This window comes from Entelurus aequoreus, linkage group LG02 (genome assembly GCF_033978785.1).
Source record: "Entelurus aequoreus isolate RoL-2023_Sb linkage group LG02, RoL_Eaeq_v1.1, whole genome shotgun sequence".
NCBI classification, from domain to species: domain Eukaryota; kingdom Metazoa; phylum Chordata; class Actinopteri; order Syngnathiformes; family Syngnathidae; genus Entelurus; species Entelurus aequoreus.
This window is the reverse complement of record NC_084732.1, coordinates 63179605-63204377: the sequence shown is the minus strand read 5'-3', so window position 1 is coordinate 63204377 and position 24773 is coordinate 63179605. Positions and strand designations below refer to the sequence as shown.

The 24773-nt window shown below is 39.8% G+C and overlaps 1 protein-coding gene across 2 annotated transcripts in view; it reads right to left on the bottom strand.

Moving 5' to 3' along the window:
* adamtsl5 (ADAMTS like 5) overlaps positions 1 to 24773 on the bottom strand; it is a 118446-nt gene that overhangs the window by 56379 nt on the left and 37294 nt on the right. Inside the window, exons 3-5 of one of the 2 annotated variants that reach the window (XM_062030492.1) lie at positions 8992 to 9164; positions 3808 to 3868; positions 439 to 544 (exon numbers count right to left, since the gene is read on the bottom strand). In XM_062030492.1, the coding sequence (XP_061886476.1) occupies positions 439 to 544; positions 3808 to 3868; positions 8992 to 9164 (340 nt within the window). The remainder of the gene's footprint in view (positions 1 to 438; positions 545 to 3807; positions 3869 to 8991; positions 9165 to 24773) is intronic. The other variant, XM_062030493.1, reaches the window with a different exon arrangement.

Genomic DNA, 24773 nt, shown 5'->3' with positions numbered 1-24773 from the left:
GTGTGTTTGCCATAGAAGCAGCTCGAAGGGAGATAATGCTGTACATTATTACTACGTTATTTCATAAAACTACTGTCGTTGTTTGTCGTACATTGCATTGTATATACAATATTGTTATTTAAAAGTTTGTTTTACTTTGTAAAAGTAAAACAAACATGTTAAAAAACATGTTAAAATTATGCTGGGTTTTTCGGAGGAAGGGGAAAGCAACGAGTAAATTGATTTCAATGGCTGAAGTTGATTTGAGATACAAGTGTTTTGAGTTACAAGAACCACGTGAATTGAGGTACTGTATCAGAATTGTTATTTCCTTTGAAGGATTATAATGATGTTAATAAAAGAAAACATGTGCCCATAGTGAAAGGTAAAAATATTAATGTTAATAGGGTTTGTTAAAAATGAGTGCTGTAAAGTGGTTTTGTAAGTTGCGATGCTGACCTCCATGAAAGGTTTTCCATCTGAATGAGTTTCCTGCCACCAACTGTCTGCCATTGAAAGCAGCACACTGCATCTCTCGGAAATCTTCTGAGCCTGGAGGGCACTCCTGCACGAGGCACACATACATTAAGGTTATTATTGAATTAATATCATCGACTAATTGTATATGATGGTCAATCCTAACCCAGACAAAATTCTACTCAAGGCTAACTTTAAGATAGAGCTTCTCAGAACAACACGACAGTCAGAATTTCCCACACTATAAACAGGTTTTTGTAGCGTACCGACAACACGTCTGGGATTGGTGTCTATGACCAGGGGTTTGAAATGAATCACTTGGATCCAAAGTGTAACTCTTAGTCACATTCAAACATCGTAAAACATGCTTCAACTCATCAGCGAGATCCTCTACAAGTACGGGCCACAGTGATCTCCTGTGCAAACACATACTGTACACACGTAACTCTGCACATTTGGAACACACAGTAGCTGCTCGGACAGTCGACTGCAGCGCGACTGCACAAAACATCAGAGCTCTGCAGTGAATACAAAGATTAGTGAGTGAAATTCCGGGTTACACCCTAAAGGGTCCCAAAAGCAGCACTAATTAAATTTTCTACCTTCAGAAAATATTTTCAGCACCCTTGGGATAATACATCAACTTACAACTAGTTGTATGACACCTCTGTCATGGCCTGAGGGGGGTCTGTATCACTTTCACTGGCACTTAGCCACTTTGAGGAGGGCGGCAGGAACCCTGCCACACAAAGAACTACAAATGTGCTGACTTGCTTTACAGCATATGTCACTTACTCCTTTCCCCATTCGTAAAAAAGACAGAAGTCAATGCTAACGCCTACGTGCCGCCAGAAAACTAAAAGAAGAAGATGAAGAATGCCTATGTCCAATTACTGCTATAATGGCAGAAGCTACAAAGCAACTAAAGAAGCGAAAAGGGATTAAAGGAGAATTAAGGATCAACATTGGCCTGGCTTTCACTCGCTGGCGAGAGTTCAAAGACGAGAAGTGAATTCCGACCGATGCGGCCTTGTCTCTTTTCCTGCTAAACTAATAAGTGACTTTTGATGCTCAAACCCGAATGATAATGCTAATGTTAGCTACCAGAAATTTGCGTGGTAGCAATAAATATCCACCAGCTTGATAGTTTGCAGTTTCACACTGACATGACCTGCCAAGCAACAAACTCAAAAGTACTGTGTAACGAAAAAACAATGCAATCACTGCAAACCGCAAATACAAAGTTTGAGTACAATATTTAGGTTCCTACTGAAGAAAGAGCAGTCATACTGAATCAATGTGGTATTTTTGTGTCGCTAAATGTGGTCTTCCATCTGGCAAAACACTATCGCTTTGGTCCAATGGCACCGCCAAAATCAAACAAAACCGAAAGTTTTTAGGTGAGGCTTTAAAGGCCTACTGAAACCCACTACTACCGACCACGCAGTCTGATAGTTTATATATCAATGATGAAATCTTAACATTATAACACATGCCAATACGGCCGGGTTAACTTATAAAGTGACATTTTAAATTTGCCGCTAAACTTCCGGTTCGAAACGCCTCTGAGGATGACGTATGCGCGTGACGTAGCCCGACGAACACGGGTATGCCTTCCACATTGAAGCCGGTACGAAAAAGCTCTGTTTTCATTTCATAATTCCACAGTATTCTGGACATCTGTGTTCGTGAATCTGTTTCAATCATGTTCATTGCATTATGGAGAAGGAAGCCAAGCAAGCAAAGAAGAAAGTTGTCGGTGCGAAATGGACGTATTTTTCGAACGTAGTCAGCCACAACAGTACACAGCCGGCGCTTCTTTGTTTACATTCCCGAAAGATGCAGTCAAGATGGAAGAACTCGGATAACAGAGACTCTAACCAGGAGGACTTTTGATTTGGATACACAGACGCCTGTAGAGAACTGGGACAACACAGACTCTTACCAGGATTACTTTGATTTGGATGACAAAGACGCAGACGTGCTACTGTGAGTATGCAGCTTTGGCTTTTTTTTGCGTATGTACGTAACTTTTTTAAAATATATAAGCTTTATGAACCTTGGGTTAGGTGAACGGTCTTTTGGGCTGAGTGATTGTGTGTGTTGATCATGTGTTTGAATTGTATTGGCGTGTTCTATGGAGCTAGGAGCTAGCAGAGGAGCTAGGAGCTAGCATAACACGTACCGTACCGTAAGTGCGCGTCACGTACGTAACTTTTTAAAAATATATAAGCTTTATGAACCTTGGGTTAGGTGAACGGTCTTTTGGGCTGAGTGATTGTGTGTGTTGATCGGGTGTTTGAATTGTATTGGCGTGTTCTATGGAGCTAGGAGCTAGCAGAGGAGCTAGGAGCTAGCATAACAAACACGCAGGTGTTATTATGCAGGATTAATTTGTGGCATATTAAATATAAGCCTGGTTGTGTTGTGGCTAATAGAGTATATATATGTCTTGTGTTTATTTACTGTTGTAGTCATTCCCAGCTGAATATCAGGTACCGTGAGTATGCAGCCTTGGCTGCTAAACATTCGATAACTTGACCGTATGTGCGCGTCACGTACGTAACTTTTTAAAAATATATAAGCTTTATGAACCTTGGGTTAGGTAAACGGTCTTTTGGGCTGAGTGATTGTGTGTGTTGATCAGGTGTTTGAATTGTATTGGCGTGTTCTATGGAGCTAGGAGCTAGCAGAGGAGCTAGGAGCTAGCATAACAAACACGCAGGTGTTTTTATGCAGGATTAATTTGTGGCATATTAAATATAAGCCTGGTTGTGTTGTGGCTAATAGAGTATATATATGTCTTGTGTTTATTTACTGTTGTAGTCATTCCCAGCTGAATATCAGGTCACCCCCGGCTCTCACAGCATCTTCCCTATCTGAATAGCTTCAACTCCCCACTAGTCCTTCACTTGCACTTTACTCATCCACAAATCTTTCATCCTCGCTCAAATTAATGGGGAAATTGTCGCTTTCTCGGTCCGAATCTCTCTCACTTCATGCGGCCATCATTGTAAACAATAGGGAACTTTGCGTATATGTTCAACTGACTACGTCACGCTACTTCCGGTAGGTGCAAGCCTTTTTTTTATCAGATACCAAAAGTTGCAATCTTTATCGTCGTTGTTCTATACTAAATCCTTTCAGCAAAAATATGGCAATATCGCGAAATGATCAAGTATGACACATAGAATAGATCTGCTATCCCCGTTTAAATAAAAAAAAATCATTTCAGTAGGCCTTTAACACACCTACATGATCAACTTCAAAAGCAAACATAAACAATTGTCTGAAATTTTTTGCATTGAAAAATAAATGTTATACAGTGTGGAAACCTTTCCGCTGAATGACCTTTGTGTTGCAGATCTTGTATTGTCTGGGATCCCCTGCACATGGTCCACCCACTGGGTTTCTGTCACAAACAAAAAGGTAAAAAAATAGACAAAATGTATCTTTCAGAATCATTTAACTCTCCGGGGCAATTGATTTTAATTATTGTCAAAGCTAAACAGGACATGAAAGTCCTCAGATTTTTTGAAGGGCATACAAATATTTTGGATAATTTTTTGTGGTTTAATTCTTATTTAATCCTGAACAAAAATAACAAACATGGAATGTTTTTTTTTCTTAAATGTTGACCCCTTTGAAGGTTTTTTGATCGGACAATGTCACAGATTAGTAAAGCAACTCATGCAATTTTTTTTTTACAAATCGCCAACTATTACATTGGCAAGTTTGTGGAAGTTTAAAGGTTAGATCTACCAACATCCACGACTCCTCTGGCCACTTCTGGTTTATGATGTGCCAATGACCACCGCCGAGTGCTTTTTCCTGCGGAAGTGGTTGGGGATTACCGCAAAGCTTTATCAGCATCGCCTTGTATGGAAGTAACAACAAGCTGCCCTTCTGTAGTCTGACGGAGGAGTTTATGTTTACCTGAGCAAGAGAGGTGCTGCTTTATATGGACTCCAGTCACACCAAAGTCTCCTCGGCTGGCATAAAATTAAGAACTGTCAGTAAAATGGAAGGCTCACGAGGCTGTCGACCAGGCTGAGACCCGCTTCTGACACAGCGAGCTGGTAGGAACAGTGGAATCCAAACGGGCAGGTCTCTGGAGCAATCCAAGACCTCGCTACAAGGCCCAGGGAAAAGAAAGGCATCAGCTGATCCAGGATGAGGTCCGAGCAGCTGACCTGAAAATATCGTGGACAGAGCTATGGCGATCTGAGCCACACCGCCACATCTCCTACTGGTGCTTGGCTGAGAATCCACTCTGTGCTCTCTGCCAGAGAGCTGGATCGCTGGCAAGGGCTGGCCAAAAGTAATGGGGGACAGGCTCTACCGCTGGCGCCATGACCGAGTGCTGCGGGTCATCGCTGAGGTTATCAGCACAGGGACCATCGCCTTTGTTAGGGCTGGGGAAAAGCCTAGCAGGGGGGCTGCTGGCAACAGCTCAGGACTGGCACCTGAAAGTCGACCTAAGGAGACAGCTCTGATTCTCCCAGAACATCGCAGTGACCACACTGAGGCCAGACATGGTCCTGGTGTCAGAAACAACAAGGCAAGTGGTCCTGCAGGAGTTGACTGTTCCCTGAGAAGACAGGCAGGAGGGGGCCTTTGAGAGGAAGTATGAAGAGCCTACATCGTGACACCCTATGGAAAATTGTTGCGGCCTATGGAGTTCCTCCAAAACTGGTCAGTCTCATAGGGATATTCTACCGTCACTTTGAATGCAGCGTCATTGTTAATGGTGAGCCATCTACATGGTTCACTGTGGAGTCTGGTGTGCGGCAAGGGTGTACTCTTTCCCCCATTCTCTTCCTGATTGCCATAGACTGGGTCATGCGGAATACAACTGACAGACCCAGGGGTATCCAGTGGACTTTGTTCTCCAAACTTGAAGATCTAGATTTTGCTGATGATCTTGCTGTCCTTGCACCAAATCACATCCATCTGCAGGAGAAAACTGACAGACAGAACAAATTCGCCCAACAGGTAGGGCTGAACATAAATGTGTCCAAAACACAAGTGATGTGCATTAATGCCACTCCAGATGCACCAATCACAGTGAATGGACACACTCTCGACTATGTTGAGGACTTTACCTCTCTGGGAAGTCTCGTCAGTAAGGACAACTCTGCACAAAAGGACATTAGAGCAAGACTTGGAAAGGCACAGGGTGCTTTTGCTAGGCTACACACCATCTGGAAGTCCAAGCAATATGTTATGATCCGCTGCCCGGATCATATTTCTGTTTACGTTTTCTAGTCACTTGTGTTTTTCTGTTAGTCTTGATCTCTTTCTAGTTCCTGTTTAAGCACTTCTCAGTTTGGTTACCATAGTTACTGATTATTTTCACCTGCCGCGGGTGTTCCCGACGCGCACCTGTTTTTCATGATTGACATTATTATTTAAAGCCTGCCTCCCCAGCCAGTTGGTCTGGCTTCGTAGTTTGTCTTCTCACAACAAGTGACGACTTCTGTTCTTGATCTAGTAACCTTCTAGCTCCCACGCTAAAGGCTCTGTATGTTTAGTGTTTTCTCTAGCTCCCACGCTAGCTCTTTTGGTTTTGTACTTTAAGTGCTATGAGCATGTGTTTATTTTCTGATTTATGCTTTAATAAATCATTTCGTACCTGCAAGCTGTGTCCGAAGCCCGTCTGCATGTCTGAGAGAACGAACACCCGCACCCGGTCGTCACACAATATAGCTTAAGAACAAAGGTCCGACTTTACAACAGTAATGTAAAATCTGTATTGTTGTATGGCTCGGAGTGCTGGCGAGTAACATCCTACGACATGAAAAAAGTCAAAGCCTTCCACAATGGATGCCTCAGGAAACTCTGTCGAATCTTCTGGCCCGAGAAAATATCCAATGCACATCTATACAAGAAGACCAAGTGTAACAGTGTGTTGCTAGGTATCAAGTGCCCTCGATTCCAATGGCTTGGGCATGTTTTCAGGATGGACCAAGACCGCATCCCCAAGATCGCACTACGTTGGACTCCACCTGGGAAAAGGAAGCAAGGCCGACCCAAGAACACGTGGCGGCGTACGGTGACAGCTGAGCTGAAGGAGATGAACCTAACCTGGGGCGAGGCACAGCATGTTGCTCAAGACAGGTTGAGATGGAGGCAGATCGTCGAAGCCTTATGTCCCGTCAAGGACGAAGAGGATTAAGTAAGTAAGTATGAGGAGCTGGCAGGCTATTGGTGACACAGGAGATGAAGGACTCATTGCAAACCTATCGAGGTCGGGTGCAAAGGATTTGTGGCCAGTCTCTCATCAGGGCACTCAAGATGTTGGGAGTGAAAGACTGAACGGAAAACACCACTGTCGCATAGGCATGTACACGGAGTACCATTTTTTTTTTAGTACCCAGTGCCTAATTGGGTTGGTCCAGGAGAACCATTAAGATTCTAGGCAAATGATACGGCTATTGGTATTTTTTTATCCAGCTGACATCACACGCGCGCATGCTGTCACGTTTATTTTAGGTGCCGCTGCAAGGCATTAATGAAAACACGAGTAGGAACAAAAGCTTCTTAGACACAAGCCAGGACTTGATCACCACAACCGGGGCACCTGGGCAAGGGTGTCTGATGCTGTGAGACCCGAAACGTCCTGTGAACCCAGGATACATCACTGAGGAAGTGTCTGAATTGCGCCAAAGAGTATATTAGAACTTTCATTTATTTAGGACAGGGCACATTAATGAAAAATCTGTTATTCAGATTGACTCAGATTTAACTGTGAAAATCCTCAGTCTAAGACGGCCTTAATACAAGTCAATACCGACAATGACATACAGTCAGGGGAGGCAGGTGAGGAGGAGCCATTACTTTTCATCATGGAAAACGAAAAACTAATAACATAAAATATATATGTATATTTTTCAATTGAACTGTTATAAATGTATTTCCATTCCATTGCAATGTTCTTTTTTACATTTTCCTTAGCAATGCCAGCTTTCTACAGAGAGAAAAAATACCATACCATACCCTCCATCCATCCATTGTCTACCAACTTTATTTATAAAGCCCTTTAAAAACAACAACAGTTGAAAAATAAAGGGCTGTACACCACAAACAAGTAATCACACAAAAAGCAGAGAAGTACAGGCAAAGGACGTACTAAAGAAAAACGTTTAAAATTAAAATCAAGTAAGGAGGACTTTTACAACAAAGTAACACACCTTTTACTGGAGAAGGATACACACAAATGTCTTATACAAATAAAAGTAAAACCACAAATGGTTTTCAGTTTTATTTTTTCTTAGATGAATGAGATTAAGAAGTAAGAGCAAAATGTTTACCTAAATTTGATTATCATATTCTACTTGTTATTCTCTTAAAGAGCAATATTCACTAACATTGATTAAAACACAAGAAGTTCTGGGTTAAACAAAAAAAATACTCTAAAAGAGTCCTTGAGATTGGTTGGTTGGAGTTCCTCACCAACCAGGATCCTCATGTCATGTTTTTGATAGTCATAGAAATGACTCATTGATGTCTCAAATAAAAGTCGACAAAAGATGGCACTTTTTAAAAGGGATGTGAATCTTACAACAACTCACGATTATTTTCTATTCCAATTCATGAAGTGAAGATTTGATTTGATTCTCGATTCAACATGATTCTTATTTTAAATCAATACTCTCAATATATTTGGTATAAAAAATATTATAAAACCTTTTCAAAACCAGTTTCAAGTTGCAGAAGCTCCTCTTGGCTGATGATTGTGTAACGTAATGGCGCAGCTAATAAACACCTAAAAAACATATTTAAAAAAATTGATTCTTAAAAATAAAACAAAAGTTTGGACACACCTTTTCATTCAATGTGTTTTCTTTATTTTAATGACTATTTACATTGTAGATTGTCACTGAAGGCATCAAAACTATGAATGAACACAAGTGGAGTTATGTACTTAACAAAAACATTTGAAATAACTGAAAACATGTTTTATATTCTAGTCTCTTGAAAATAGCCACCTTTTGCTCTGATTACTGCTTTGCACACTCTTGGCATTCTCTCGATGAGCTTCAAGAGGTAGTCACCTGAAATGGTTTTCACTTCACAGGTGTGCTTGAAGCTCATCGAGAGAATGCCAAGAGTGTGCAAAGCAGTAATCAGAGCAATGGGTGGGTATTTTGAAGAAACTAGAATACAAAACATGTTTTCAGTTATTTCACCTTTTTTGGTTAAGTACATAACTCCACGTGTTCATTCATAGTTTTGTTGCCTTCAGTGACAATCTACAAGAAAAAAATTGAAGTTTGTCATAATAATTTATTATAGGACTATTGACAACCAACTAAAGCCAATATAGTATTTGTATTTCAGTTTGCCTTAAAGATCCAATAAGTGAAATGAAATCCAGTGCTACAATCCTTTAACTGGCAAATCACCCTCTTGTTGCTTCTCACTCAAACCTCCCCAAAATAGAGTGAGAGAACAAGATGGCTGATCAACACTTTTTTCTTCATGCATCCACTTTCATGAACCCAATAACTAAACTTGGAAGGTGTTACTAACCTGGTGACGCAGGTTCGTGTACGTACAGAAGCACCACCCCCACAACTTCGCGAGCACACAGACCAGCCGCTCCAGCTTGCCCATTCGTTCCTAAAGTGCAGTTGCCGTCGGGGTCGTGCCGGACGGCCCAACGAGGCTTCACTGTAAGGACCCCACGCAGAAACCCAGGAGGCCTTGAATGAAAACAATATCTGGGCTCATTTACGGTACAGAATGTAACATACCAATACCATGAAAATACTGTAAACAAGGAAACATTACGAGTGCTGTCAAATTATTATCTTTTTTAAAAACAGATTAATCACAATAATAAAGTGTGATGAATCGCATTGAATTATTTGCTTGTATGATTTCAACTAACTTAAAACACAACATTTTGACACAAATCCACACAATCCTGTCCCTTCAGCAAGAAGCTTGGAGATAAGGAGATTACTGTTGTCCTAACAATTTGAAAGTGGAGGAAATAACAGGCAATGGTTCTCGCTCTGAAAGGCCATGCAAGATCTCAGATGATGTTGAGAAAGGTTAGAGATCTCTGCAGTGGAAGCTGGTTCTCATGAATATATGGATGTGGAAAGGTGGAAACCAGTGGTGATTTCTCTAAGGGCCTGATCTACTAAATGTTTGTGTGTACTAAAACACATGCAAACTTGATACCACGCGCACACCTGACCTGGATTGTGTCTGTTAAGTAAGCACAATAAGACGTCCAATCCATTTTGTGTCTCTGCAAAATATATGCTGATCATCAAAACGCCGACAATACTGGGAGAACAAGATGCAAATATAATTATTTAGCATGCGCAATGTGATTTACGAAAACTCATCACCGTTTTGCGAGCACAATTTTACGTTTTATTAAGCACGTGTCAGAAAGACGTGCAAACTGACACTTCCACATACGTCGGCAGGAGAAGTGCGCGCGCTGAAGACAGATGATAGACGACGAGAATCCACTGTCCTACGTGTGTGTCACCATTTTGGACGGTCAGAAATAAAAAATATTAGACATATCCAGCAATTTCCTTTTGTTATTTTATAGCTGCTGGATGACTCAAGGGGTTGATTAAAACAAATTCAAGTGATGCTTTTTGGTGTCTGTGTTTTTTTGTTTTTTTATGTTTGTTCTTTTATTTAGGATGTATGTTACTAAAATATATCTCCTACATGAAAAGACATCTTTTGTTATGTATTTTCTAGCATTTGAGTCAGTCCAGACTAGGGTTTGAGTTTGAGTTTGAGTTTGAGTTTATTTCGAACATGCAAGCATACAACATTTGTTGTATGTATATTGGTATCGGGTTGTCCCGATACCAATATTTTGGTACCAGTACCAAAATGTATTTCGATACTTTTCTAAATAAAGGGGACCACAAAAAAATGCATTATTGGCTTTTTTTCAACACAAAGTCTTACGGTACATTAAACATATGTTTCTTATTGCAATCGAAGAACAATTTTGGCCTTAAATAAAATAGTGAAGATACTAGCATACTTGCCAACCCTCCCGATTTTCCCGGGAGACTCCCGAATTTCAGTGCCCCTCCCGAAAATCTCCCAGGGCAATCATTCTCCCAAATTTCTCCGGATTTCCACCCGGACAACAGCATCGGCATTGCCTTAAAGGCACTGCCTTTAGCGTCCTCTACAACCTGTCGTCACGTCTGCTTTTTCACATAATATATGCGGCTTATACACAAACACATACACACACACACACACACAAGTTAATGCAAAACATACTTGATCAACAGCCATACAGGTCACACTGAGGGTGGCCTTTATAAACAACTTTAACACTGTTACAAATATGTGCCACACTGTGAACCCACACCAAACAAGAATGACAAAAAAATTTCGGGAGAACATCCGCACCTTAACACAACATAAACACAACAGAACAAATACCCAGAAGCCCTTGCAGCACTAACTCTTACGGGACGCTACAATATACAACCCCCCCAAATACCACCAAACCCCCCTCCACCCCCCTCCACATCAACCCACCCCCCCATCTCCCGAATTCGGAGGTGTCAAGGTTGGCAAGAATGCATACTAGACAACTTGTCTTTTAGTAGTAAGTAGGCAAACAAAGGCTCCTAATTAGTCTGCTGACGTATGCAGTAACATATTGTGTCATTTATCATTCTACTATTTTGTCAAAATTATGAGGGACAAGCTGTAAAAATTGATTATTAATTTACTGTTAATATCTGGTTAGTTTGTGTTTTAACATGTTCCATCTACACTTGTGTTAAAATGTAATAAACATTTATTCTTCTGTTGTTTAATACTTTACATTAGTTTTGGATGATACCACAAATTTAAGTATTGATCCAATACCAAGTAGTGACAGGATCATACTTTGGTCATATTCAAAGTCCTCATGTGTGCAGGGACATATTTCCTGAGTTTATAAACATTATATGATTTTTTAAAAAAGGAAAAAGATTTTGTAAAATGGATCGATGGATGGAAAAAGATTTTGTGACAATAAAAATTATCGATGTAATCATAGTAGCGTCGACTAGATACACTCTTGTACTTTATATCATTTCAGGGTATGTCAGGTGTAGATCCACCCATGGCATTTGTTTGCATTCAGGAACGGCGTCATTAGCAGCGACGCCGGTGAGCTACGGTGTGTAGTGAAGTTTAGCTATTCCTCGTCCTGCAGGGATGATACTTGTAAGAAACGTACTTTATTTGGCGCCATGGAGGTAAGGATTAGTGATTTAGAAGTAGCTAAATCACTGCAGACTGCGGATGGGCGTTAGCTGCTAGCTAGCTAGCCATGTCTTAAAGCACCTCTTTTCTGAGGGTGTTTCAGTGTTATAACTTCACCTTTATCTTTAGTTTTCAGGCCTAAATGCATCCATTCTCCCTTTTCTGTCCACACACATTGTCTGCTTGTAAGTACTCTGTGATTGTGCGCTGCTGAACATGCTCCTCTGCTCGTAAAACCAGCAATGTCACGACGTGACGAGGCACCTTCATGCCCGTTAAAAAAAGAAAAGAAAAGAAAAATGGGGAACCGGTACTTTTCAAACAGAGTATAGTACCGTTTTTGATTCATTAGTATCGCGATACTATACTAGTACCGGTATACCGTTCAACCCTAGTCCAGACGCACAAATGCATTGGTGATGCGATCCACAGCCTAGCGCACAGAATTAAGTGTTATTGTGCATATGTTTCTGTTGTCTAGATTGCGATTCAGAGAAGGTGTTACACTTTATAGATGTGTGCTGCTGGTTCAACACATCACACACAGGTAGGAGCATGATAACATGAATGTGCAAAAAATTATCAAGTGTCTCCGTAGCAAAAGCCCCGTATGCATGCAATATCCTCATATAAATAAGGCGGTCTGAACCACTTTCCAATTGCACACGCAGTGTTAGTAGATCACACGCAACACGCCCAGTCAGAGTACGCTTTTTTTTGCACACGCTGCTTAGCACGTGGTATTTGGATCTTAGCAAACCAGGTCCTTAGACAGCAAGGGAAACTCAGCTTCCCATAAATTATATATTTTAAAAAAGAGGTACTTTGGTGTTTACATGTCATTACTAAATATGCACTAACATGATTAACAGAGATGTCCGATAATATCGGAAATTATCGGTATCGGCTTCAAAAAGTAAAATGTATGACTTTTTAAAACGCCGCTGTACGGAGTGGTACACGGACGTAGGGAGAAGTACAGAGCAGTTGCGTCTCCCAGTCATACTTGCCAACCCTCCCGATTTTCCCGGGAGACTCCCGAATTTCAGTGCCCCTCCCGAAAATCTCCCGGGGCAACCATTCTCCCGAATTTCTCCCGATTTCCACCCAGACAACAATATTGGGGGCGTGCCTTTAAGGCACTTTTTTTTGCGTGCCGGCCCAATCACATAATATCTACGGCTTTTCAAACACACAAGTGAATGCAAGGAATACAGCCATACAGGTCACACTGAGGGTGGCCGTATAAAAAACTTTAACACTCTTACAAATATGCGCCACACTGTGAACCCACACCAAACAAGAATGACAAACACATTTCAGGAGAACATCCGCACCGTAACACAACATAAACACAACAGAAGAAATACCCAGAACCCCTTGCAGCACTAACTCTTCCGGGACGTTACAATATACACCCCCCGCTACCCTCTAAAACCCCGCCCACCTCAACTTCCACATGCTCTCTCAGGGAGAGCATGTCCCAAATTCCAAGCTGCTGTTTTGAGGCATGTTAAAAAAAAGAATGCACTTTGTGACTTCAATAATAAATATGGCAGTGCCATGTTGGCATTTTTTTCCATAACTTTAGTTTATTTATTTTGGAAAACCTTGTTACATTGTTTAATGCATCCAGCGGGGCATCACAACAAAATTAGGCATAATAATGTGTTAATTCCACGACTGTATATATCGGTATTGGTTGATATCGTAATCGGTAATTAAGAGTTAGACAATCCCGGAATATCGGATATCGGCAAAAAAGCCATTGTCGGACATCTCGAATGATTAACTTGTTGAGAATCCGCTACGTTCACAATAGCTGACACAACTTTATTTTCATTCATTGTGGTAGCGTCACAGTGCATTAAGCAGTTTTGAAGCCGAGCATCCATTGACTTCAATGGGGGAGCATAGTGTGGGTTGTTTTACTGCAGCCAACGAGGCCTTGCACTGTAAACTCTTGGATGGGAACACTGAAGTTGGGTATTAGATTAGTGTCTTCTAGCATAACAATGAACATACGGCCAAGGCAACCAAGAAGTGACTCCAAAAGAAGCCCATTAAGATGCTGGTGTGGGCTACTAGCCAAACTTATTCCTGTTGCAAATCTTTAGAGGGAATTGAAACTTTGAGTTGCCAAGCAACACTTTTAGTATTTGGAGAGAATCTGTAAAGACGTGTGGACCACAATCCCTCCTGAGATGTGCACGACCTTGGTGAGCTAATACAAGAACCGCCTGACCTCTGTGCTTGCCAACAAGGGCTTCCCACCAAGTACCACATCAGGTTTGGCTTGGGGATAAAATACCTTTTTGATTCAATCAAATACAAATTCATTTATAACAAAATATTTAGTGTTTTTTTCAGTTGTTTTAATATTATGTGTGTGTTGAAACCCATCCTCCCAATAATTATGGACTGGTATTTGTACATACGTACACATTTTGTATGTGGGTAGAATTACAAAATCCAATCTTGTTACTTTCTTGGATCAGAACCATCAATAGGTTTAATGCCTTCATACTTGTGTACCTTGTTACAAAGGAAAAACAGCTTTTATGCATTACGTTCTAACAATGTGTATGTTTTAACTGTTCCTCATTTACGGATCGAATTTGGGAAAAGAGCTTTTGGCATTGCTGCTCCTCTGGCATGGAAGGCATTGCAGATGAAACTGAAACTCTCTGAACTACTTCCATTTGGAGCCTTCCGTTCTATCCTGAGGGACAGACAGCGAGAGACGTTTGCACAGTGCCTGTGTTTTTAAAAGGTGTAAATCTTTATTGTTTTACAGTTCTCTTTTATGCATTTTAAAATGTATGTCTTAACGTATTACTTTTCTGAAACTGCTCGTGACATGTGCTGTTGACCTCTTGGCCAGGTCACCCTTGTGAACGAGATCTTGATCTCAATGGGTTTCTTATCTGGTTAAATAAAGGTTGTAATAAACGTAATTAAATAAATATGTGGTGCTTCTCAAACACATTCCAGAGTTAGTGCCCTGGAGGAGTGAAACTGCTAAAAAACATTACCAGTTTCTCATTCAGGAGCTGACTCACACCCAATTAACTCTCCCATCGCACGCCTTCCGCAGCTTTTTGTCTAACAGTGAAGTTTATCAGTGAAATGTGGGAATGACCAAGTGTCTTGCTGCTCTTGAATAAAACATGAATGTCAATCAGCTTTGTCTCAGTGAAATAATGTCACGATGGTGTTTTAGTGCATTCATTTAGAGGACACCAACAAGCCAAATAAGTTGTCTTAAATATATTAACGGTTGGATAATGACATTCACTTATGGATTTATAGCACCTTTCTTGACACCCAAAGCCCTTCACAGAATATAACCCATTATTAATTCTCTTCACAAAGAATTATGATAAACTCTTTGGACTCTTTGAAAATAAGATATTATTCATCTCGTTATGTGAGTCATATGTTATTTATGAAGATAACTGTTGTATTAAGAATAAACTGATGTAAATTGAGTATGAATAAGAACAGGAAGTGAACATATGTGTTATTAACAGGTAGAAAAGGGGTAGGACTAAATACGCTTTGCTTCTCCCTACTCCTTTTCTGACATGTAAATAGAAAATAAAATATGTGATCTGTCATTATTGAAATTGTATACATATTTGAAATAAACTTTACCCAACCAACCAACAGTTACAAACTAATGGGAGTAAGCTAGTATGTATCCATAGATCCCCTGAGGTCAACTGACAAAACTGTGGCTGAAAAATTCATTCACATTTCTAAACTAGTTTAAGCCGCACCGGAAGCAATGTGGAAACTGCAACGTACCCACTTTACCTCCTCAGCCACTTCCTGAGCCACATTACCTCCTGAGCCACTTTACCTCCTGAGCCACGTTACCTCCTGAGCCACGTTACCTCCTGAGCCACTGCTACACAATATGATCTAATTATGAATTTGAGTGTGCACTTTTTGTCGAGAGTTTATATGGTAATTAGTCTGAGCCTCTCCCTTTTTTGTGACACGTATTGTTCATATTGGGTAACATGTACATCCACCACACTGTGGAGTCACAGTACCCATTTGAAGACATTTCTCTTTTTAGTAAAGCTTTTCGTTAATGAGACTTTTAACTATTATTTTTAATCCACTTTTTATCCTTTTTATGATGTTGCCACTGTTGTTTTAATTGAATTGTTGTTTTACTTCACCTATGTTTTGTACAGCGCTTTGTGATTGTATCTGTGAAAAGCGCTTTATAAATAAAATTGACTTACTTACTATCTTAACCAGTGTTAAAAATAACTGCAAAACGCAGCGGTCAGACGTTTCCTAAACTGTGTGCAAGCTCACGCCCAAATGCATGAACATTATGATTTGACGCTTTGGCATTGTTCAACATATACAGTATATCTAACATTGTAACAAGTCCGAAAAGTGGAAAATCATCACAGTCCTCCTGTGTATGCCTACTATTAGGGATGTAACATCCATCCATCCATCCATTTTCTACCTGCTGGAGCCAATCCCAGCTGCATTCGGGCAGAAGGCGGGGTACACCCTGGACAAGTCTTCACCTCATCACAGGGCCAACACAGATAGACAACATTCATACTCACATTCACACTCTAGGGCCAATTTAGTGTTGCCAATCAACCTATCCCCAGGTGCATGTCTTTGGAGGTGGGAGGAAGCCGGAGTACCCGGAGGGAACCCAAGCAGTCACATGCAAACTCCACACAGAAAGATCCCGAGCCCAGGATTGAACCTAGGACCTTCGTATTGTGAGGCACACGTACTAACCCCTGTACCACCGTGCTGCCCCAGGGATGTAACATCCATCCATCCATCCATTTTCTACCGCTTAAACCAGGGGTGTCAAACTCATTTTAGATCGGGGGCCACATGGAGAAAAATCTACTCCCAAGTGGGCCGGATTGGTAAAATCACGGCACGATAACTTAAAAATAAAGACAACGTCAGATTTAGTTTTTTGTTTAAAAATAGAACAAGCACAAATGTACAAATCATAATGTTGTTAGTTTGTTTTTTTTACACTTACATGTTGTCGTTATTTATATTTTCTGAATAAATGATGTGATAATGTTCATCAGTCAACTCATTAGTGTCAATTTTCAATCTATCAAGATAAAAAAATGATATCAAAATCAAATTACAGGATGTTATTTATGTAGTTTGATCATTTTCCCCGACTGGTGCACTAACATCATGTGGATTATTTTGTACATACACTACCGTTCAAAAGTTTGGGGTCACATTGAAATGTCCTTATTTTTTAATGAAGATAACTTTAAACTAGTCTTAACTTTAAAGAAATACACTCTATACATTGCTAATGTGGTAAATGACTATTCTAACTGCAAATGTCTGGTTTTTGGTGCAATATCTACATAGGTGTATAGAGGCCCATTTCCAGCAACTATCACTCCAGTGTTCTAATGGTACAATGTGTTTGCTCATTGGCTCAGAAGGCTAATTGATGATTAGAAAACCCTTGTGCAATCATGTTCACACATCTGAAAACAGTTTAGCTCGTTACAGAAGCTACAAAACTGACCTTCCTTTGAGCAGATTGAGTTTCTGGAGCATCACATTTGTGGGGTCAATTAAACGCTCAAAATGGCCAGAAAAAGAGAACTTTCATCTGAAACTCGACAGTCTATTCTTGTTCTTAGAAATGAAGGCTATTCCACAAAATTGTTTGGGTGACCCCAAACTTTTGAACGGTAGTGTATGTAGCATCGTCTACAGTATCAAGATACAAAGAATTGCTGTTGCGACACACAGTGGACACATTTAGAACAGCTGTTCCATTCAGTAAAACATTTCAGGTGAACTTTTATACTTAGCAAACTCATCCAGCGGGCCGGATAAATCCTGTTCGCGGGCCTGATCCGGCCCTCGGGCCGTACGTTTGACACCCCTGGCTTAAACGGACATTAATGATAACCGTGGAAAAACTCTCGACTGTTAGTAGGGCTGCACGATTTTGAGAAAAAACCTAATTCCAATTTTTGTCTTTGAAATTGCGATTGCGATTCGATTTGCAATTTTTTATACATAAAAATGCATACAACTGCAAATATAAGAAGTAATGGAAGACATGTTACTTTTACACTGTGAATCAACATATTCTTGTCTCGAGGTGCCACATATTAGAACAATATGCAATAATTTACTTTAAAATGTATTTGGCTTTATGCAGACAGACTCGGAGCTTTAGTATATGCTCTTAAACTGAAGAAACAATCGATAAAAACTATAGAGATGTTTATAATGTAATGTATTTATAATATCTAATAATATCGCAAACTTTTACTTCTCATTACTGTATAATTGTTTACAATTGCACTGTAATAACTTTGTTATCCTAAATAAATAAACAAAAAATAAAATGGACACATTTCTGTAAGCAAAAAAATTACTTAAATAAACATTGAACATTTTAGAGTGCATTTTGTTTCCCAGTTGAAAAAACTAAATGAGACATTGTCTTTTTGTTTATTGCCATCAAGTGATCATGGCATTCTCACTCGTTCGTCTGTGTTGATGGGACTATATTGCTATCCGATTTTAACCTGACCTATTACCACAAAGGGACATTTGGTTTTGTAATCATATAGTTTTCCTCCTCATTTTCGTTACATTGCAGCGAGTCGCGGGTAGGTAGCCACTCACCGCCGCCACATGACTATGCCTCGGTGGATTCGGGGCCACTTGGCCTGGCGACCCACCGCCATGTCCCCCTCCCGCCCTCCCATGACTCTTGTTCATTTTTTTGTGTTGGGACATCTGGGATCTGTCCGTAAGGGGGGGGGGCTCTGTCATGTCTGTGTTAATAATGTTTTTGTTTTGCTTGGTTTTTAGACTCTTTTTTTAGTTCCTGGTTTCACTTCCTTGTTTTGTTTGGTTTCCATGGTCACCCATTACTTTTCACCTGGTTCACATCGTCATGTCACGCACCTGTTCACGTTTAGAGTCACGCACCTGTTTTCACTGATCATGTCACTATATAAGCGTTTCTGTTTCTGTTGTTCGTCCTGGCGACATCACATTCACACTCCTGCCACTCTGTTCACGCTGATGATCCATGCTGCTCTTTTTCATGCTTTTTCTCATGCCAAGTAAGTTTTGTTTATTAAGGCCACAGTTAGTGTTTTTGTTTCTTTGTTCATAGTTTCTGCCTTTGTGCAAGTTTTGTGTTTATAGTCAAGTTTGATACCTCCGCTGTGAGCGCCTTTTGTTTGTACTTTTTTTGAGTTTGAATTAAAATGTATTTAAATTCACGTCTTGCACGCGCCAATTTTCCGTTGCCTTCTGGGAGAACAAATCACGCCAAGGACCCAGTCCTGACAATGTGTGATGTCTGCAGGAGTGTTTTAATGCATATTTGTATGTATTTGTAATGTAATGACGCTAGTGTCGTTAGCATTAGTTAATATGCTAACACGTTTATGAGTTTCTGCGTTAGTATTATTAACTCACAATAGAATTATTTTTGTATTGTCTCAGTGTCACAAATTCCTCAGTAATTTCACTAAAACGTCACCGTGGAGTTATTGAGTCTGTTTAGCTCAGGGGTGTCAAACATACGGCCCGCAGGCCGTCTCAAGCCCATGAACAGGTTTAATCCAGCCCGCGGCCCGCAAGATCAGTTTGCTAAATATAAAAATGAGCTGCATTTTTTTTATGAAATAAACTGCTGTTCTAAATGTGTCCACTGGATGTTGCAAAAGCAATTCAAATGTAACCCACATCACACATGACAGCATTTGAAGTTGACGTGTCAGCTGACTTTAAAGGCCTACTGAAATGAATTTTTTTTATTTAAACGGGAATAGCAGATCCATTCTATGTGTCATACTTGATCATTTCGCGATATTGCCATATTTTTGCTGAAAGGATTTAATAGAGAAAATTGACGATAAAGTTCGCAACTTTTGCTCGCTGATAAAAAAAGCCTTGCCTGTACCGGAAGTAGCGTGACGTCACAAGCGGTAGTGCTGCTCACAATTCCCCGTTGTTTACAATGGAGCGAGAGAGATTCGGACCGAGAAAGTGACGATTACCCCATTAATTTGAGCGAGGATGAAAGATTCGTAGATGAGGAACGTTACAGTGAAGGACTTGAGAGGCAGTGATGGACGTATCTTTTTTCGCTCTGACCGTAACTTAGGTACAAGCTGGCTCATTGGATTCCACACTCTCTCCTTTTTCTATTGTGTATCACAGATTTGTATTTTAAACCATCTCAGATACTATATCCTCTTGAAAATGAGAGTTGAGAACGCGAAATGGACATTCACAGTGACTGAACATGTAAATACACGATTAATAATTCAGGTTTGCGAAGCTAAAAAAAATAGAAGCTAACCTAGCTACGTAGCCAACGTGATAGCAGCAGTCTCAAATGCAGATAGAAACTAAATTTAAAAAAAACCTGACTGGATGGATAGACAGAAGATCAAGAATACTATTAAACCATGAACATGTAAATACACGATTAATAATATTCCGCTTGGCGAAGCTAAAAAATCAGAAGCTAACCTAGCTGCGTAGCCAACGCGATAGCGTCAGTCTCAAATGCAGATAGAAACTAAATAAAAAAAAACCCTGACTGGATGGATAGACAGAAGATCAATAATACTATTAAACCATGAACATGTAAATACACGATTAATAATATTCCGCTTGGCGAAGCTAAAAAAACAGAAGCTAACCTAGCTGCGTAGCCAACACGATAGCATAGCAGTCTCAAATGCAGATAGAAACTAAATTAAAAAAAAACCCTGACTGGATGGATAGACAGAAGATCAATAATACTATTAAACCATGAACATGTAAATACACGATTAATAATATTCCGCTTGGCGAAGCTAAAAAAAACAGAAGCTAACCTAGCTGCGTAGCCAACGCGATAGCATAGCAGTCTCAAATGCAGATAGACACTAAATAAAAAAAAAACCTGACTGGATGGATAGACAGAAGATCAATAATACTATTAAACCATGAACATGTAAATACACGATTAATAATATTCCGCTTGGCGAAGCTAAAAAAACAGAAGCTAACCTAGCTGCGTAGCTAACTTAGATGCGGCGGCGGGCGTTGTACGCTTTTGACGACACCCCGGCCGCCATCAGAGTCGGCAAGAAATATATATTTCCCCAAAGTTACGTACGTCACATGCACATATCGACACGCACGTATGGGCAAGCGATAAAATGTTTGGAAGCCAAAGCTAGACTCACCGTACTGCGTCTGTTATCCTGCTCAAAACACAACACAACCTCCTGGTGTTGGTGTTGCTGTAGTCCGCCGCTCCACCGATCGCACCTACAACTTTCTTATTTGCAGTCTCCATTGTCCATTAAACAAATTGCTCAATCGCTTTATTAACAAGCGGTAACTGGTTGTAGTTCAAAAAGTAACGCACACACATACACGAGCTGCTGTTAGCCAAAAGTCACGCTCACACACACTCAAGTTCTCCGCCAACTCACTCGCGCATGCGCGTTCCCCAAACCCTTAAAGGCACAGTACACTAATGCAAATATCACAGATATTACAATATTGTACTTAGCCGCTAAGACACCGATCGATCCCACCTACAACGTTCTTCTTTGCAGTCTCCATTGTTCATTAAACAAATTGCAAAAGATTCACCAACACAGATGTCCAGAATACTGTGGAATTTTGTCGAAGAAAACAAGAGGCTTTTCTATCGGGTCCGATGGGGTCCAACCACTTCCGTTGCTTTTGTGACGTCACGCGCATAAATCATATCCAAAGGAGTTTTTCAACCAGAAGTGTGGCGGGAATTTTAAAATTGCACTTTATAAGTTAACCCGGCAGTATTGGCATGTGTTGCAATGTTAAGATTTCTTCATTGATATATAAACTATCAGACTGCGTGGTTGGTAGTATTGGGTTTCAGTAGGCCTTTAAACGCCCTCTGGATTGGCTTCCGCTACTCCTATCAGCGCAGGTGCAAGCAATCAGTTGCTGCTGTTGTGGCTTTTATTGTAAGTTATCCAACTCTACGGCTAAAAAAACTAAATGGTAAAATGCAAAGACTTAAGTCCCCTTAACCATCATCTTTTCAGTTAGACTTCCATGCAACACTTGCAATTGGTTGAATGCACGATTCTCATCCTGAACTCCATTGTAAAAATGTGTGTTTCTACATTTGTTGTGTTTGTTCTATTTTATTTTATGCTTAAATCTACTATATTCTCATTGGTAAAGTTTATAGTTATGTTATCTTGATTTCGGCTATGGTGTCATTTTGATAATTGTTGTGTATATATTACAAATGTAATATTTGAATGATGATAAATGAATGTGTTGTGGCAGTTGCAAATTTCACACGATTACTTTTCCAAACGTTGTTAATGGTGAACTACCAACATAAAGTGCTTAAAGTTTAATGGCTATGTAGAAACACTGAGCAAAAGTTTAAGTTCATTGTGTTCTTCATGGTGGTTTTGAAACTGCACCAATTTTTTCCTCAGAATGTTTGACTAACTTGAAGTGTTTTGTCAAAAGGATTAATTATAATATGTATTTTATTTTATTTTTTTCAGAATGTGCTTGTTCTATTTTTAGCCAAAGTAAGACAAGGAAAACAACCTGAAGTTGTCTTTATTTTTAAGTTTTAATGCCATGGTTTTACCAGTCCAGCCGTTTGGGAACAGGTTTTCCTCCATGCGGCCTTTGAGCTAAAATGAGTTTGACACCCCTGGTTTAGCTGTTTGATGAGCTAGCCTTCGCAGCCAGTGGGTCTATGACGATAACTTCTGTTTTGTTTGATCAGCCGTTTTACTGCCGTGTTACAGGCACCATTTAAAAACAATTAAGGTATGTAAATACAAATTTACAGAATCTTACTGTGTAAATAACTAATTTTCCAATGTATATACCTGCAGCTTATAGTCCGGTGCGGCTATTATATGGAAAATTAAAAAAAATAAATTGCTCAAATGTAGTAGGTTATATCGCTCTATAGTCTGGAAAATACGGTATTTTAGTAATTTAAAAAAATTTAAAAAATTCAGTGTGTTTAAGTCAGTGGTTCTTAACCTTGTTGGAGGTACCAAACCCCACCAGTTTCATATGCGCATTCACCGAACCCTTCTTTAGTGAAAAATAAAAAAATTGTTTTTTTTTTCAAATTCAAGACAAAGTTATATGTTGTTGGTAACACTTTAATATGGGGAACATATTCTAAGTAACAAAGACTTAATTTAGAGTTATTTGGTTAGGGTTAGGGTTAGGGTTAGAGGGTTAGGGCCAGGGTCAGAGGGTTAGGGTTATAATAAGGCCATGTCGATTAAGGCATTAATAAGTACTTAATAATGACTAGTTAAGAGCCAATATGTTACTAATTTGCATGTTAATAAGCAACTAATTAATGGTGAATATGTTACCCATACTAAAGTGTTACCATGTTTTTTTACTGGTGCACAAAATGAACCGTGCATGAACATCACCTTGTTCAAAGAACAAAACCAACACAGTGCATAAACTCACAACAAATTACACACATGCAAATCAGTGTGACTTCTGCTGTTGCCGTATCCGTAATATGCCGATAGGGAGAAGTTTTTATTTACACGATGAGTCGGGTGTGTTTTGACCTCCGCCGGACCCCTGAGGCCGACTCACCGAACCCCTAGGGTTCGATGGAACCCAGGTTAAGAACCACTGGTTTAAGTACTTTATGAGCACATTCAACAATACCACGATAATAATTACAATTGTGGTCACAATAACCGTGATATGAAATGTTCATATTTTTACATCTCTACGTACTAAAAATCCTTTTAACAGAGATTGTGATGAGACGCAGAATGGCTTACTATAGTTAGCATGTTGACAATAACAAAGCTGTCATCCCTTTTAAAAACCTGATCTGTAAATTGATGATTAGTGTGATTTACAGCACAAAAAACTGAATACCTCAAGTTCACTGGAGCTTTTTGACTTTGTGACTCATAAAATACAATCTGACAGTTTCTTACGCACACAGTCATGTTTCCATCACAACATTGCACTGACATGAGCTCATTTCCAAGAGACCTAGGCTGAACATTACATACCATACCTTAACCTCTCTTACACCACACAGTTCATCGGTCAGCCCCTGCAACTTGCTAGTAGCTGCACGTGTCAGTATTTATTTTTCATATTCATATCTATACGAGTCAATATATATCCTCTACATAAACATCTAGTAAAAGGTGAGGAATGCCAGAACGCAAATTGAGAATGACCTGTGCAATGACTCTCATCATTCTCCATGGCAGGGTCACCCTAAGGTTGCCCTCATTAGTGTTACAAACGCTCAAATTAGTGTTGATAACAGTTGGAAATTGCATTCTAGATGAATGAAAGTGACCTTAACCTTTACTCATGCTTCTGCACCCTACGGGAATTATTTTTTTTCAGAGGTAAACAGACGTGTGAGTGAAATATACAACAATCTAACATAAGATTGCAGACTAGTAAATTAAAGGGTCCTGATCCTGCTCATTTCAGATTATATTTTCATGAAGTTTACTTTAATAAAATACAGTGGCACAAAAGGATGCAAGTGCCAAGCTTACAAGTTTTTCGGGATAAAAGCTGTTTCTCGGCTAGTTGTTATGCTTTAAAGTCAAAGTGCACTTCTTTTGGAATTTTGCCTATTTTTTCACAATCATTATGAAACACACGACGACGGATGGAATTGTTTTTGTTTTTTTTCATTCTAAATATTAAATAAACGTAAATAAAAGTCTGCAATGGGAGGTCCTCTATTCCGCCCATAAAATCCAATAAATAACCAATCAAAAAGCGGAAACATTACTCCATTTACATTTCGTGACTTGAATATTGATCAAGTATTGGTGATATTTTTATTAGAAGCGCTAACGCAGACAAAGTATTTATAGCAGCGTGTGTCCGTATGTTTGTGGTCTGCTGCTTTCTCGCTTCTTTGGTCCCTGTCAGTTTATTGTAGATCATAAATCATACCTCTCACCTGAAAGATAAATGGCTAGGGATAT